The 15629-nt window shown below is 43.3% G+C and overlaps 2 protein-coding genes across 3 annotated transcripts in view; both read right to left on the reverse strand.

Annotated features, from left to right (window-relative positions):
• The window catches only part of prr12b (proline rich 12b), a 66864-nt gene extending 60252 nt beyond the window's left edge, over nucleotides 1-6612 (reverse strand). Inside the window, exon 1 of the mRNA XM_085351911.1 lies at nucleotides 6530-6612. Coding sequence (XP_085208037.1) covers nucleotides 6530-6612 — 83 coding nt within the window. The remainder of the gene's footprint in view (nucleotides 1-6529) is intronic.
• Nucleotides 6613-7429: 817 nt separating this feature from the next.
• On the reverse strand, nucleotides 7430-13586 carry prrg2 (proline rich Gla (G-carboxyglutamic acid) 2). 2 transcript variants are annotated; one of them, XM_085351913.1, is made up of 7 exons: nucleotides 13545-13586; nucleotides 13365-13461; nucleotides 11351-11523; nucleotides 11097-11127; nucleotides 10662-10794; nucleotides 9134-9280; nucleotides 7430-7472 (listed from the first exon to the last, which is right to left on the reverse strand). In XM_085351913.1, the coding sequence occupies exons 1-7, from the start codon at nucleotides 13584-13586 to the stop codon at nucleotides 7430-7432; spliced, it is 666 nt and encodes a 221-aa protein (XP_085208039.1). The 2 variants fall into 2 exon arrangements, with proteins under 2 accessions (XP_085208039.1, XP_085208038.1); XM_085351912.1 differs by having other exon boundaries at nucleotides 11351-11546; nucleotides 13545-13566.
• Between the last annotated feature and the right edge of the window lie 2043 nt (nucleotides 13587-15629).

A 15629-nucleotide genomic window follows, 5' to 3' on the forward strand; every position in this document is an offset into this window, starting at 1 on the left:
GTCATTGAGGCGCAAATCCTTGTGCTCTGGCAGTGTTGAAACCACAGGTTCTGGCAACGTGGGCTCTGGATACTCGGGACACTCTGAGGATGCAGGATACTCAAGATACTCAAGGGTGCTGGAGCAGGACATGCAGCCAACTCAAGCAAACGGGATACTCCAAGTACACTTGGAGGTCGCTGGAGATACCAGTTGAGGTACAGTTTTTATCGAGACCCCAACACAGAGAAACAGTGTCTGATTTCGCCAGCTCAGGAGCAGAAAACAGTTTTTAACAACAAAACTCAGAATTAACACAGACTGGCTTAGAAAATAAAGCCTGAATTTTCATGTTGGACTCAAAGATACCCAGCTCGTTTTCACAGTCACCAGGCTGTGAACACAAAACACAGCTAGTTTGGAAAAACAAAGTTCATTAACAGATTGGAAAGCTTGGATCACTGTTTTAATTTCAAGCTCAGTCTTAGTACTTGAATACTCTTAACAGAGGACACCAGTCATGGTACCATTGTGTGGCAGGCAGGATCTGGACCCAAATGCAGGGCTTGGAAGACAAAAGATAAACTCAAAGGCTGGCAGGGCAGCTGGTGGTGATCGGACAATCAGACACTCCCTTTATCAGGAAGTCAGTGGCACAGGAGGGAAAGCCGTCCCAGGAGTTGGATAGCAGAAAAGCTGCACCAGTAATCTCACTAAAGAAAGCTCTAAATGAAACATCTCCAACTCCGCAACACTGTGTATGTGTACGTGTCCTTGTGTCGCTGAAGTAAAACTAAACATAAGACACAGTGAACAAGAATTACCAAGATAAAAACAGGAAGACTCCACAAAGTATTACTGGAGCCCAATATAATGCCATCCAGAGTAAGCAGAGACATGGTGGGGGAAAAAATGAATGGTGGCTCAGAATTAAACACATATTTTTGAAGCTTAAAATACACCAAACAATTGACAGATAACACATCTGCATAATCATTTCCAACACTCTGAAGGCCAGGGAGGACAATTTGGATGCTCTCCAGGAATACACTGACTAGTGCTTCGATGTTAAGAAGGCACAGAGTTCCTCTTTCCAAGAACGAGACACCATGTTCAGAGAAATTGCCCAGAAGACTCCCCGAAAACAACATCACCACCCGGTGAAGACATTGGCGACATCCTCTTGTCTCTGGTCGAAATTCTACTCCGGGAATTGCAATTCCCTTTGAATCGTTGGAATTTAGCCACTTGCTGCTGACCAGATCTCGCTACAGGGTCAATTCTCTAAAAGTGTCACCCAGGTCAGTGAAGAAAATCAAAACATTTTTCTTCTTTTTTCTCTATGTATTATTGTAGGGTCTACCTTGTAGTCTGATTGGTCATAACTTCTCCGTTTTGTGGTAAGCTTTTCTTTGGCTGTCACTTCTTCACCCTGACCTGTCTTATTTGGCTCAGCAGAACTAAAATATATATCCTGCTGCTTTTACACATGCACTCACATAAGCTCAGCGATTCTCTGCGCGATCAACCTCTCACATGTTTAAGCTGCGGGAGATTTCACTTGTCATGTTTGCATAGTAAGCTAACGATTAATAAGAGATGTCAGAGGAATTGGTGCGCAAATGATCATCACTCACAGATCAGTGCTGGCGCTCTCTATACACAGTTCACGCGATTGCAAAGTGAAAGCAAAAAACAAGCGCAAATTCAAACGCGATTTCAATATGTCACATATTGACAGTGGCTCACCAATGCCAATGACATAATTACCCAGCTACATTTCCGAAAGAATGCAAAAGCATTGACATATATTTTTCCTTCCTACGATAGGCCGACGGGCAGGGAAGAGATAGATTTTGGTAGCCCGACTGGAAAAATCACTAGCCCCGGGACGTCGGGCTAGCGATATTGCAAGCCCTGTATCTGATTGAGGAATCACTCATCTTTGGAAAAGAGAGTTTATTACAGAGAAATGTCTCTTTCCAAAATAAAAGCTATACTATCCGCTTCTTCTGGGCTATATTCTCAGCAGCATAAGGAGAATCATGTGCTAACAGCTGTCTAAATGACTCGGCTAAAGTTAGTAGCATGCTTGTTGTTTTTGTCTTTGCACTAGGATGATGTCGGCGTAAATGTGCAGTCATATTCGTTGTGTTCCCACTAGTGCTGTCAGCGTAAATCTCGTTGAAATGACGTTAACGCCACAACACGGCAAATCTCCGTTAACGAGCTACCGCCGATCGCCCCGTGCATGGGGCTGGACGGCCAACACGTTAACGAGCTAACTGCGCTAACACACTAGTTCCCACCAAAGTAATTGAGCATTGCGTGGCACATCCAACATACTGTTTTACTTTAGTCCATGACGCGCTGGAACTCATGTGCAATTAATGACTTTGCAATGCACAGCCATGTCTTCACTTTAGACCTGTAGTCAAGACCGCCTAAACCAAGACCAGGACAATACCAAGACCAGAGGGTATCGAGACCAAGACAGAGACAAAAAAAGTCTTTAAACTGCAGCCAGCTGCTGCTTCGTTTACGGGTGTCAGGCACATTTATGTGTTTTTGCTCTCGCACAGCCCTCCTCACCGCTGTCTACTGTCTCACTCATTCACTGAGAGGACAGACGCACGCTCCACTTGACTGTCGCGTCTCTCACCCTCTCTGTTTTTCACATAATGATATTATCCTATATCCTGGCATCTGATTGGCCACAATATGGAGGGATTGGAGCGTAGCTGAGTCACTAGGTTATTCTGTTTAGATGTTGCATATTAGATTGCCCCTCGTTTCTTTACCCCCTGTGTCCCCCCTCCGTGTATCTGTGAGTTCCCATGCCTCATTTCTCCTCCTTGTGTTTTCCCCAGCCTGCTATGTCTGTGCTCTCCCTGTGTTCTCTCTTCCCTTCCTGTCTGTGTCTCTGTGTACTTCCTGTTTTACTTTGATAGTCTCCCGTCAGTGTACGTCACGTTGTGTTTGCGCCTGCCCTGTCTCATTAAGATTATCAGTGTCACCTGTGCTCCCCATGTGCTCCCACGTCCCTCGTTATCCTTCTGTGTATTTATGTCTGTGTCTCCCTCAGTTCTGTGTCACGTCCTTCCTCAAACTGTGTGACTTTCCCTGTGTCTCTCCGAGTTAGTATTTCCCAGCTCCGTGAGCTTGCATTTGGGTCCAATTCCTTTTTTTTTTTTTCTTGCCTGTCCCGTTTGGTTCTTTTGCATCAGAATTATTGTCTAAAGGCGAAGAAAGATGCCCAACGGATTTACTTTACTTTTTTTTATTCCACTTGTTAAATACGGGACAGACTTGAGTGGGGAAAACAAAGGGGAGAAAGAAAGGGAAAGAAAAACAGCGGGGAAGAGGGATGGGGATAAAGGGCAAAAAACAAAAACCAACAAAATAAGCAGACAAAAAATGCATCTATCAATCACCTGGATCACCTGTTGAGAAAGAAAGAAGAAAAAGAGAGCAATACAATAAACAACATCACGATGATCTATGGGAATGTAACAGTAAATACTAAATATTAAACATTATTGTGCAGCACGTAAGATCAACAGAACACAGTGTGCTTTGAGGTAGGAGCCAAAAAGGGTGTAGTTTGTGGGTGTGATCACCCGTGTGTACACCTGTGAGCATGGACGCGCTTGTTTTTTGTTTTTTAAAAGGTTCCTTCATGTAATGATCTGCTAGAGGGTGTGGGGGGGCCACAGCCCCGTCCTCCAGGGCATGAAGCAGGTATGGAGGAGATCAAAACTCCAGACATCCAGAGGCCCCCAGAACACAAGAGACCAAGGAAGACCAACAGAGGGGCAGCCGCGCCACTGTCCCAGAAAGAGCTGAGGAGAGTCCCAGATGAGGGCTCACTCAGCAGCCGCGGAGCAGAAGCCAGGGGGAGTTGCAGTGACGCGCCCGTGAGCTCCGCTGGCAGCCAGCCGTGCCTGAGTGACCGAGCCCCAGGCCGAGAGGCCGGGGGCACCCCACCTCCGAAGGTGCCCGAGCGAGCCCCAGGCTCCAGGCCCCGATAAGCAGCCACCAAGGAGTGAGCCGGTGGCAGACACAGGCATTTGGGTCCAATTCCTGCCTGGACACAGCGTATCATGGCACAAATATGCATCAGCCAAAACTGTCTGCAGAGAACATAATAATGACAGTACCAGGGCCCACTAGGATGACCGTGACTCGTGTGACAAACATCAAGTCATGCACAGCTCAACACAGAAAATATTCTTGAAATGACAACTTTAGAAGGAAGGCATGTTTTGGGGGAGAAGTGGAAAGTGCTGAATATAATCACAGAGCACACAGAGAAAAGTACTAAACTGAATCAATTTCAGCTTTCATTTTTCATGATGTATATTGTATTAATAATTAAATTTCATTATCTGTGTCTTTACCAGACATTTGCCACACAGGTGTAGATACTGTAGGTTCAGTGAATGCTGAAATTGCACTGATTGGAATATACTGGACATTCAAAGCTAAGATTCAGCGCACTGTGTTGGAGGCTGGGATTGGATGACTTCATCATACAGTATATACAACCTTTGATCATCGTTTATGTCCAGTTGAGAATGAATCTGTGCACTCACATATTAAATGAACTGAAATCAGTAGTGTGATCTCCAGTCTTGATATAAGGAATGAGAGACTAAGGAGCTTGGAAAGAAAAGCGTCTGGACTTCTTTGAGTTGCTTGAAGACGTTTCACCTCTCATCCGAGAAGCTTCTTCAGTTCTAAGGGTCAAATGGTGGAGAGTCCCAGATTTAAAATTCTGCTGAAAAGAGGTGAATCAGCAGAATTTTTGCTGGAAAGAGGTTTTTGCTGAAAACAGCTGAAAAAGCTGGGATTTGTGCTGAAAATAGTTTAAAAAGTTTAACTGTGAACTGAAAGAAATGTTGCCATAAGCGGGATTTGAACTCCAGCCTCCCAGTCTCAGAACGGCTGCTCATCTCACTGAGCTAAAACACAGCTCAGCCCAATACAGACTTGCGGGGTGGGTGGCTGTAACTCAGGTGGTAGAGCAGGTCAGCTACTAACTGGAAGGTTGGTGGTTCGATCCCAGGCTCCACCAATCTGCATGTCAAGTGTCCTTGGGCAATGCATCCTTTGGAGTGTGAATGTGTATGAATGTTAGAAAAAGTTCTTGGGTGAATGAATTAGTTGTATGCTCAGAGTAAAAATGTGTCTATTATGCTCTATAAGAAGCAGTCCATTTACCATTTACAGACTAGTGAAGAAACATTAGTCATGAGCTCCAGTCAACAGATGTCTTATTACGTGTCTATTATGAGTGGCAGGCAAACAAGGAGGTGCTGCATGCACCCATTTCACTCTAGTCCCAGGAGGAGACTAACACTGAGAGGAGTCAAATGCAGCATCTCGGGGGAATCAAGAATAAGTGCTTTTCAACGGAGAGTGATTTTTTTTTATTTCACTGAAGGGATTCACTGAAAAGACACTGGGAACAAGAGTTGTCTGATGTAATGTTTACACTGCGAGACACTGAAAGGCTGCTGTGTACATGTGTACGTTATTACATGAACATCTGACCAAGACTTTACTTCTGACTTCATGTCGTTACATTTAAAATATGAAGACAAATATTATACACATGATGGCATAAGAATCAGTCTTTGCCTTGTTTTTATAAATCTGTAACTAATCTATTGGAATCACAGTCATACTGCCAGACTTAATAAGAGCCGTTGCTAACAGAGAAGCGCTCTGAGACTGTTGTTGTTGCCAAGGCAACCACTAATGTGCAGCTAGGCTAACAGGAGCTTGCTAACTTTAATAAGACCGTGTTTTATACAACAGCACAGCCATATAAGGAATCAGCTGATCACTGCCTGCAGCGGAATTTCTTTGCTTTTTCTTATTTAAGATTGAAGTCACCGCCTTATTGGGCAGGTTGGTAATGTGACGGGGACAGGCTGTCTGCTCCGGAGAAATGTGCTGTCAGACACTGGGTAATGCTCAAGATGCCTAATGATAGCGGCTAATGTCAGCTTAATAGTAGCTGCCAGCCTGTGTGTTGTAGTCAAACAACCGCACTGAGTTCTATTGTTAATGAATTAGTTTCTCTTTTACAGAGAACTGGCAATAGTGCGTTAGTTTCACTGAATAAAGGCTCGTGTATCCATGACTGCGCTGTGTTTGGCACAGTGTTTCGTTTGCATACACGCTTTCATGTGTGGACTATGCCCGGTGACCGTGGCTGTCATGCTTGTGTTCGTGTGCAGCGGAGACAATGCAGTGATGAACACTGATGTACTCATACATGTGTGTATGTGGGGGGACTGTTTTGGTTTGTTCAATAACGAAACCGTCCTCTACCAACCCGCGGTTCACCCCTGTCCGTCTTCGCATCACTGTTAACCTTCCCCCCAATAAAATAACGGCTGGCTGTACCCGAGACTGGTGGCCGTGCAGCCGGGCTAAATACTCGGCGCAGTCAGCGCTATGCCACGGCATTGTCAGAGCCTCTTAAGCTTACCGGCAGTCAGAAAACAGCGCTCCCCATGCTTCGGCCACCGAAGCTTACCTTGCTTTGGCCGATCTCTCGTAACTCCATCCCGTCCCAGTCCCCAGATCTCCGAAGCCCGAAGCGGGATAATTCCTCTCCATGAAAGAAAGAGCTGGATGAAGATGCACAGATAGTGAGGGGGAGGGAGGGAGGGATATCTTCACTTCCCAGCGCCAGATTCTGTTTATTCCTCTGCTTGACAAGCCTGTAGACTGAGTGGGGATCGGGGGCGGTGTGGGGAGCCGCGGCAGACAGGAGCACCTCCCTCCTCTCCCCGTATATTTAACTGTCTATTGTCTCTCGTGTTAAGCCGAACAGATGCTCCACGTCGCAGCTTTAGTAAGAGAAATTATATTCACGCTGCTCCGATAGCTGCAGCTTACTCGCTCTTTTTGCGTTTTGTTCACATGACGCCATTTTTAAGAAGAATGACTTGGCTGGCGTGATCGCCTTCTCTCTTACACGCATGCACGCCTTCGCAGTGTGCTGTAGACCATTGTAAACACAAAACAAAAACTAAGCTTCTACAGCAGTTTTACCTTTCTATGACAAACAGCACAAAGGCTGCAAACATGTCCAGAAGAACTTCCTCGTGATTCTAATTTAATCTACTACTTGCATGCTTATTTGCTGGCTTTGCAAGTCACAACAAGTTATACAATGACTGGAGGCATGTGAAATTGTTACATGATTTATTATATAAAATGCATCTTGGTTTTTCTTGAACACAAATGCACAAACACAGCACAAAAACGAAGTCTTAAGTGATCAGACTAGTGACAAATGATTAGCTACGGTCCACTTTGGGACTGTCTTTGAACTGCACTCCTAAGGAAAATATGTATATTTTAAAAAACAACCAGAAATTTTCCCCAAACCATCAGTGTCAAGGTTATCACACAGTGACCTGCAGGGCTTTCATTCATTGTCACCTGGATCAGCAGATACCGACGGCGCACCCCTGTGGTCAAAGACAGGAAGAAAAACTTTGTGAATAGCAGCATGATCAATGAACGTCCAGCTGTTTCCGTTCCTATGAAAAAAAAGGTTTTTAGAAAGACGGGGGTGCAGTTAGTTTGAAAGCAAATAAGAGAACTGAACTATTTGTGCAACATCTCTAAAGTTAGAAATATCCTGTCTCAGAGTGACGCTGAAAAACTAGTTCATGCATTTATTACTTCCAGGCTGGACGACTGTAATTCATTATTATCAGGAAGTCCTAAAAACTCGCTGAAAAGCCTTCAGCTGATCCAAAATGCTGCAGCAAGAGTCCTGACAGGGACTAGAAAGAGAGAGCAGATTTCTCCTGTTTTGGCTTCCTGTTAAATCCAGAATTCAAAATCCTGCTCCTCACATACAAGGTCTTAAATAATCAGGCCCATCTTATCTTAATGACCTTGTAGTACCATATCACCCTATTAGAGCACTTCGCTCTTGCTCTGCAGGCCTACTTGTTGTTCCTAGAGTATTTAAAAGTAGAATGGGAGGCAGAGCCTTCAGTTTTCAGGCCCCTCTTCTGTGGAACCAGCTTCCAGTTTGGATTCAGGAGACAGACACTATCTCTACTTTCAAGATTAGGCTTCAAACTTTCCTTTTTGCTAAAGCATATAGTTAGGGCTGGACCAGGTGACCCTGAATCCTCCCTTAGTTATGCTGCAATAGACGTAGGCTGCCGGGGGATTCCCATGATGCATTGAGTTTTTCCTTTCCAGTCACCTTTCTCACTCACTATGTGTTAACAGACCTCTCTGCACTGAATCATATCTGTTATTAACCTCTGTCTCTCTTCCACAGCATGTCTTTATCCTGTCTTCCTTCTCTCACCCCAACCAATCAAAGCAGATGGCCCCGCCCCTCCCTGAGCCTGGTTCTGCCGGAGGTTTCTTCCTGTTAAGAGGGAGTTTTTCCTTCCCACTGTCGCCAAAGTGCTTGCTCATAGGGGGTCATATGATTTTTGGGTTTTTCTCTATGTATTATTGTACGATCTACTGCACAATATGACTGTTGTTGTGATTTTGAGCTGTATAAATAAAATTGGATTGAATTGAATTGAATGTGTGATTGCTTTCTTCATGCCATCACACACATTTGGTATTGTTTGAAGTATCATTTCATTTTCGATGTGCACATACAACACATACCATACACTTGCAAACACCACTGCATACACCACTTTACACCACTCATATAGACTTTCTCGCATCATGATTGTCATTGATTATCATACTATAATCAGTGTAGTGCATATATGGATGGTTCCATGTTCTTCATCTTCTAGATAAGTGGACCAAAGTTATTTAGACATTGCCTGGGACACCGAGTGCCAATATCTATACAAATATTTCAAATTTGTATGCCATTTCATTTACTGCAAACATGAGTACATTTGACAGTTAAATTAAACACTCATCTGCAACCTGCTTGCTTTCCCTTCTTTGTAATTGTGTCTTTACTCAATCAGTTTCACTTGTGTTGAATTTGTTACACCTGTTTCCAATTAGTCACCTTCCCGTGTATAAATACACAACATGTGTTGTGCTTCTCTCACCAGAATGTCTTAGTACTCTTGGTAGTCAGTCTTTCCAGTGTTCCTTGTGTGTGCACGCTTTGCCTTCCACTTACCCTGAATATGGTGGTGGTGGAGCATCGTGCTGCCCACTGTGGTTCAGGGCATCGTTGTAGCTAGGCAGACCTGGTGCAGTGATCCCACCTAGGGGCACCGTCTCCGGAGCTGATGTATGCCCATCTACTGCAATTTGTACTGGAGGTCTGGAACAGCACACAGCACAACACGCCAATTTTAAACCCCTTTAGTTGCTGTATTGCTAATAAACAAACATAAAAACGTGAAAATGTTTATACACTATATTGCCAAAAGTATTTAGTCGTCTGCCTGTATTTGGTCATGTAAACTGGGCTAAAATCCCATTTCTAATCCATGGGTTTAATATGATGTCGGCCCACCGTTAGCAGCTATAACAGCTTCAACTCTTCTGGGAAGGTTTTCCAGAGAAGGTTCAGGAGGTTTCGACCATTTTTCCTGAAGCACATCTGTGAGGTCAGACACTAAGCATGTGCCCTGCCTTAGGTGCCACCTATTCCTAATCCTTATAGGTATAACTGAGTGATTTGCATAAATTAGTGCTATTTCTTAAATTTGTAAAATCTGTGACAAATTGTATTGTTTAATTTTTTAGTCTGTTAGTGTCTTGGAGCAACTGTAACCTACATCATTTCCTTAGTGATCAATAAAGTTTTCTGATTCTGGATGGAAGATGAACAACTTTAATAATTGACCGACGCGTTTCAGCTTGTGACCCTGATGAAGGCCACAAGCCGAAACGCGTTGGTCAATTATTAAAGTTGTTCATCTTCCCTTAAGTGTTGCTGGAGTTCCTGCTTTGTGAATTCTTTCATCCTCTCCATGCACCTTGGAAGCAGATGAAGTTGTGCCAGAAATCTTTGCTGTGATTCTGGTACAGCTGACTCTACTCACCATTAAAGCAAAAGTACTTAGGTCCAAAAAAGGAGAGTTCTAGTCCCAGTGAGCCTTGATGGGGTGACTATGGCTCAGGCGGTAGAGCAAGTCATCTAGTAATCAGAAGGTTGGTGGTTCAAGCCCTGGTTTCTCTGGTCGACACATAGCCACATATCCTTGGACAAGATACTAACCCCAAGTTGCTCTCTGATGCATCCATGCTACGACTGTGAGTTCTGTATTTTTCTGTCATTTAAAGTTTTTTGACTTGCTTCAATTTTTAGTGAGCCATACCTGGGTTTTGTTCTTTCATTTTTTAAGGTGACAGTGGTTTGTCCATCTCTTTTGGTTTAATTACTAATAAAAATATTAATGAACTTTAATAAACAATTCTGCCTTCATGTCTCCTTTTTTCAACCCGGACACTTTGTGTTACTTTCCCACATCCCCTGGACCTTTAAAGGGAAAAATAACAATAAAGAATTATAAATTTGCACAAACTCTGGATTAAGAATAAGGGATTAATATTGTCTTCTTGTCTACTTTGTATTTTTTTTAATGGTCTACTGGTTTTTAAAAGACTTTACTGGGAAATGTTACTGGTGTCGGTTAGGGTGTCACTTTGTTCCACATTTCTCTGTTACCAGATGATCCACATCGGAGCAAACGTACCGGCCAGACCTCCGTGCACCCTTTTTCTTGGCTTTGTAGCAGTACACTCCCAGCACCGTGGCAATTACAGCAGACACTAGTACAGCCAGGATCCCTGCCACCAGACCTGACACGTCCAGTCTGTTTGCACTACCTTCAAAGACAAACATCATCACCCCACTCAAAAAATGTTTCTTCAATAGTTCTCCTGTTACTCAGTCAGACAATCTGTAGCCAATCACTACAGCAATGACTTCAGTCGTGATACTGTTGGAGGTTTGAAGACGTAGATAAAACAGCAAAATTAGAAAATATACAAAATATACAATCGACAAAAAATAGCAATATGGAAAAAAGAAAGTGTCATCCCAACTACTACAAAAAATACATTCGTCATTAGTATGCACATTTGAACAATGAAATGAAAAGGTTAGCATAGTGATGCTAAAGTATTACCTTGATTGGTGTACGTTTTCCAAAATTTTTCCTAGAAATGGAAGCCAATGAAGATTAAATGAAGAGGTCACCTTGAATAAGTTAAGTCAAATTGCTCAAATACTAAGAGAAAAGGTTTTGTATTTTAAATATTAAAATAAAAAAAACATGTATATTTAGGTGATAAACGTGTAAATAATTGTTAAATTAAACTGATAGTTTTTCATTCTAAGACTCCAGATTAAAAACAGGTTCTACAGTCAAAGAAGAGTCACCGTCTTCGCAGTGTCCTCAAAAATCTCTCTGGCTTCCTCATAGTTGCAAATCTCTTCCATGCACTCCCTCTCCACATCACCAGGCACAACCAGCTCAAAGTCCCAGCTGTTATAGAGCAGTGAACGGGACAGGAAGGATGCAGCTTCTGTCTCATCCACCAACACTGGATCTCCTACAGGGTGTAGTTCACTGTCACTGATAATCAAAAACATAACTCATACGGACATCAAAAGTCAAACTCTCTAGTCTGTTGTCTAAGCTCCAGATTTCCCGTAGTATCTCTGACCCCTCTTTTTATGGTTCATGTGGCGAGGGATGCATTCTCAAATGTACTCAGGGAGCTTCAGCCATCAGACCCCACCAAACACTCAGACAGTGGGATACTGGGGTTTTCTGTGATTCTGTTTAAAATCACAAAGCTGGTTTTGACTGCTCCATCGCTGGATGAGTAACTTGGCAAAAAGTCCTTGTTGCTTTCGAGCTCAGATGTCCATTTCTGCTCTTCGTTAGTTCTTGTATTCCTGTGCGTGCTTAGTCTAGTAATGGTGATTCAAATTGTAATCCTTAAAAACTCTTGTGCTCTCCACAAACAAAGCTTTGACTTCAGTAAACAAGTACTTATAAGTGCATTTCAGGAGCTCCCAAATTCACATCTCTGATAATCGGTTCCAACACATTTACAGTGAAGCGGCATTTTCTTGCACACACATATGTAAATGTTAAAAAAAATAGCCGTCAACAACAACGTTGTGTTATGATTTCACACAAAATCACAAAAAACAAACTGTGAAAGCTGAGAGTGTCTGGTGGCTGAAACTGGACAAAACTGGATTATTTACATTTGAATGCTAATTTTCTGTGGAGGTCCATCATGGACCTGCTTTAATGCCAACGGGAGATTTTCAGTGTGGTAGCAGTCTCCCTATCAACTTCTAAAATTGTATATTATGAATTATAATTGTAATTATTGTTATTAATAATAACGTTGTTGTTGCTGAGTATTTCTGACACTTCTGATCTAATGAAGGTATAATTCACACACACGCTCACCAAAATTAGACCACAGAAGATTAGAAAATGCTGCCTGCTGTGATAAGTCTTGATTTCTGCTGCAACATTCAGATGGTAGCGTGGTATTAAGGTATCTGTGAAAGATCCTTTCAGGATTCTGCTTCCTGTGGTGCTCGGTGCTGTGGGACTGTTAGTTCCAGCTGACCAACGTTTAGTTTCACGCACAGCCTACCTGGAGATTCATGCTGACAACCACAGTCACTCCAGAGGAGCATCTTGGCGATGTGGGGGAATGAGACATTTGTATTGTGTATATGTGGATGAACAACTGTGTGATGCTAATGTTTCCAGTACTTTTTTCAATCTTTACCACAAACAATCCAAGTGAGCTGTGCAGGCCCAGCGTACTAGAAAGATCAACCTAACGTGGGTCATACAGAGAGGTAGGATGGAGCATTAGGACTGGTTGCCTTTCTCCTCCTCATGGCGCCCTGCTCATCACCACTGTGTTTATGTGCTTAAAGAGAAATCACTTCCTAGTAATGAAAACTGATTCTGAAGTACAACTTCACCAGCTCATCTACACAAAGCAGAATGTATATACACCATATATATATGTTTGTAGATGGTATAGCAGCTGTGGCCGTTTGTCTTGAAACAGCTGTAATCTACACATTTCAAAATTTTGACTTTATTCTCACAACAATGTTTTGTTTTGCTTTTTTCTTAATGGCACCCTAATACTCCTTCATAGGAAAGCCAGTGGTGCTATATAGAATTTGTTTTTATTGTTATTTATTCTAAATCCTGCTACCAAGGAGCTGCTTCTAATTTCACTTAACATCTGATGTTTAATGGCAATAAACTACTCAGATTCACAGAAGAGCAGTTTGGTTTTCCTCTAGTCGTGCTGTTGTTGCAAGGCACGTTTGTGTAACTGAAGCATTACCACAAATTATAAAGCTAATTTTTATGAAGTGACAGAAGACAGGTGTGGGTTACCTGGTTGGTGTCTGTACGTGACGGAGCAGTGGGCCATCTGCATGAGGGACAGTCCGTTCATCCACAGCAACAATAACGCGGCTGTCGAAGCACAAAACTACACAGGAAAAAGTGCAAGAGCACCTGTGAGAACACTTGTAGTTAGAAGCCCGAGTATGAAGATGCTCCTCCAACACTGACCTGTCCAACACAGCTGCTCCATTTGGCTCCAGTTTGTTCCATCTGTCAAAGCTTTCTTGAAGAAAAACAAACGTATTTCTCTTGGTTTCACCAAAAACAGAGCTAATAGTTACTCCACTTCATTGCGCACTTTATTGCGCTGAGACGATCAGGAAACAATAAACCTGTCGGACAGCATTGCACCTGAAGGGAGGAACCTCCACAAACTGGTTTCACTGTTTACTCACAATATGCTGTCTATGTCAACATGTCCAATACACAAGCAACACACGTCTGCCTTGTAACTATAGAAGCGAGTGTAGAAACAGCCTTTAACCTGCCGTGCCAAGCTAGGGTATCCCCCCATCCCCTGCGTCGGGAGCGCGCACAGGGCAGGGAGCGCGGATCCACACGAAGTGTGAAGTTTTACTGAAACAGTGAAACACTAGTGTCGGTACGTCACGGCAGGAAATGATACATTTATTGTTTTCATGTGGATCATTTCAACAAACCGAGGACGGACGTCTGCGTGGACTCTCAGCGAGTAAACCCCGGTGTTCGTCTATAGAAACGCGTCTTGTTTGTCCATATTTTACATATGTGATCATCACTTAAGTTGTTAACCAACAACATGCAGCTCCAGTCATCGCTTGTAACATCAGCTCCAAAACGCCACGGCAAAAACCACAGGGTGACGTCACCTGTCTATGGGCGTTAGATTCATTAACAATTAAATACCATATAAATATTTTAAATACCAAATAATGTCAGACAATATTTTCACGGACCGGCCTTTAAGGCGGATAAATACAACAAAATGATACGACCGAGACAAAAACTCTGGTATTTTGTAAATATCATAATAAACGTGAATTCACTGTGTAACTCTGTAACTTTATTAGCAGCTTCCTCCTGAAATGCGTCAACAACACTGAGTAACGTCCTCCTCTCCGCCCCTTAATGCTCTCTGGTCGCTATGGTAACGCGTGCATATTTCTTTCAAAATAAGACACACAACTACAACACGGAAAAAACCCAGGGGAACAGAGTTAACGATAAAAACCCTGAAAACCATACATTTCACACCAGAGCCTCAACTCTCGCGGCCCGGTACCAGTCCGTGGCCCGGGGGTTGGGCAGCGCTGGTCTAAGGAGCTTGGAGGGAAAAGCGTCTGGACTTCTTTAAGTTGCTTGAAGACATTTCACCTCTCATCCGAGAAGCTTCTTCAGTTCTAAGGTCAAATGGTGGAAAGTCCCAAATTTAAGCCCTATGAGAGTGTCCCCCCAAGAGAGACAAAGGACCCCTTAATGATCCTCTTCAGGAATCTCACTGAACCTGAAAAGAAAGTGTTAGACAAAGGACTTAATTTTGCCATTTCTCCTCAACAGTTGCCCATAGTGGACCTCATCACAGCCACAGAAACCACCACAAGGATTAATAAATGATCACAAACAGAAACAGAGCTGAAAGTTTCAGCCTCCCTCCGTAGTGCTAAAGTCCCTCCATGTAACCTCACAATACAAGAGAAGAAGGCCATCGCTTCCCTGAGCAAAGACCACAACATCACCATATTATCAGCTGGCAAGGGAAGGTGCACTGTTGTTCCAAACACAATGGATTACCACACAAAGATCACTACACTCCACAGTGACAACAATACCTCAGACAGAAACTGGTTCATCACAAAGACAAAACGCCAAAACACAAACTTAACAATGTGGTGTATGCTGTACAGTGCAGCGAGGAATGCTCAGACCTCTACATCGGAGAGACCAAACAGCCACTTCACAAGCGCATGGCACAACACAGAAGAGCCACCTCCACAGGACAAGACTCAGCAGTCCGTCTGCATCTAAAGGTCAAAGGTCACTCTTTGAGGATGCCAATGTTCACATTTTGGACAGAGAGGACAGATGGTTTGAAAGAGGAGTGAAAGAAGCATCTATGTCCACTGTGAGCAACCATCTTTGAACAGAGGTGGGGGCTTACGACACCAACTGTCTGCCATCTATAATCCAGTTTTGAGATCCCTTCCCAGACGCCATAACGCCCACTCACATCCTGGGCCATCTGACCTCAGGAAATCACATGATAAGGTGGGGCCA

This window comes from Diplotaxodon limnothrissa, linkage group LG4 (assembly GCF_057381915.1).
Source record: "Diplotaxodon limnothrissa isolate DT_005_m linkage group LG4, D_limnothrissa_male_GT1.1, whole genome shotgun sequence".
Lineage (NCBI taxonomy): Eukaryota > Metazoa > Chordata > Actinopteri > Cichliformes > Cichlidae > Diplotaxodon > Diplotaxodon limnothrissa.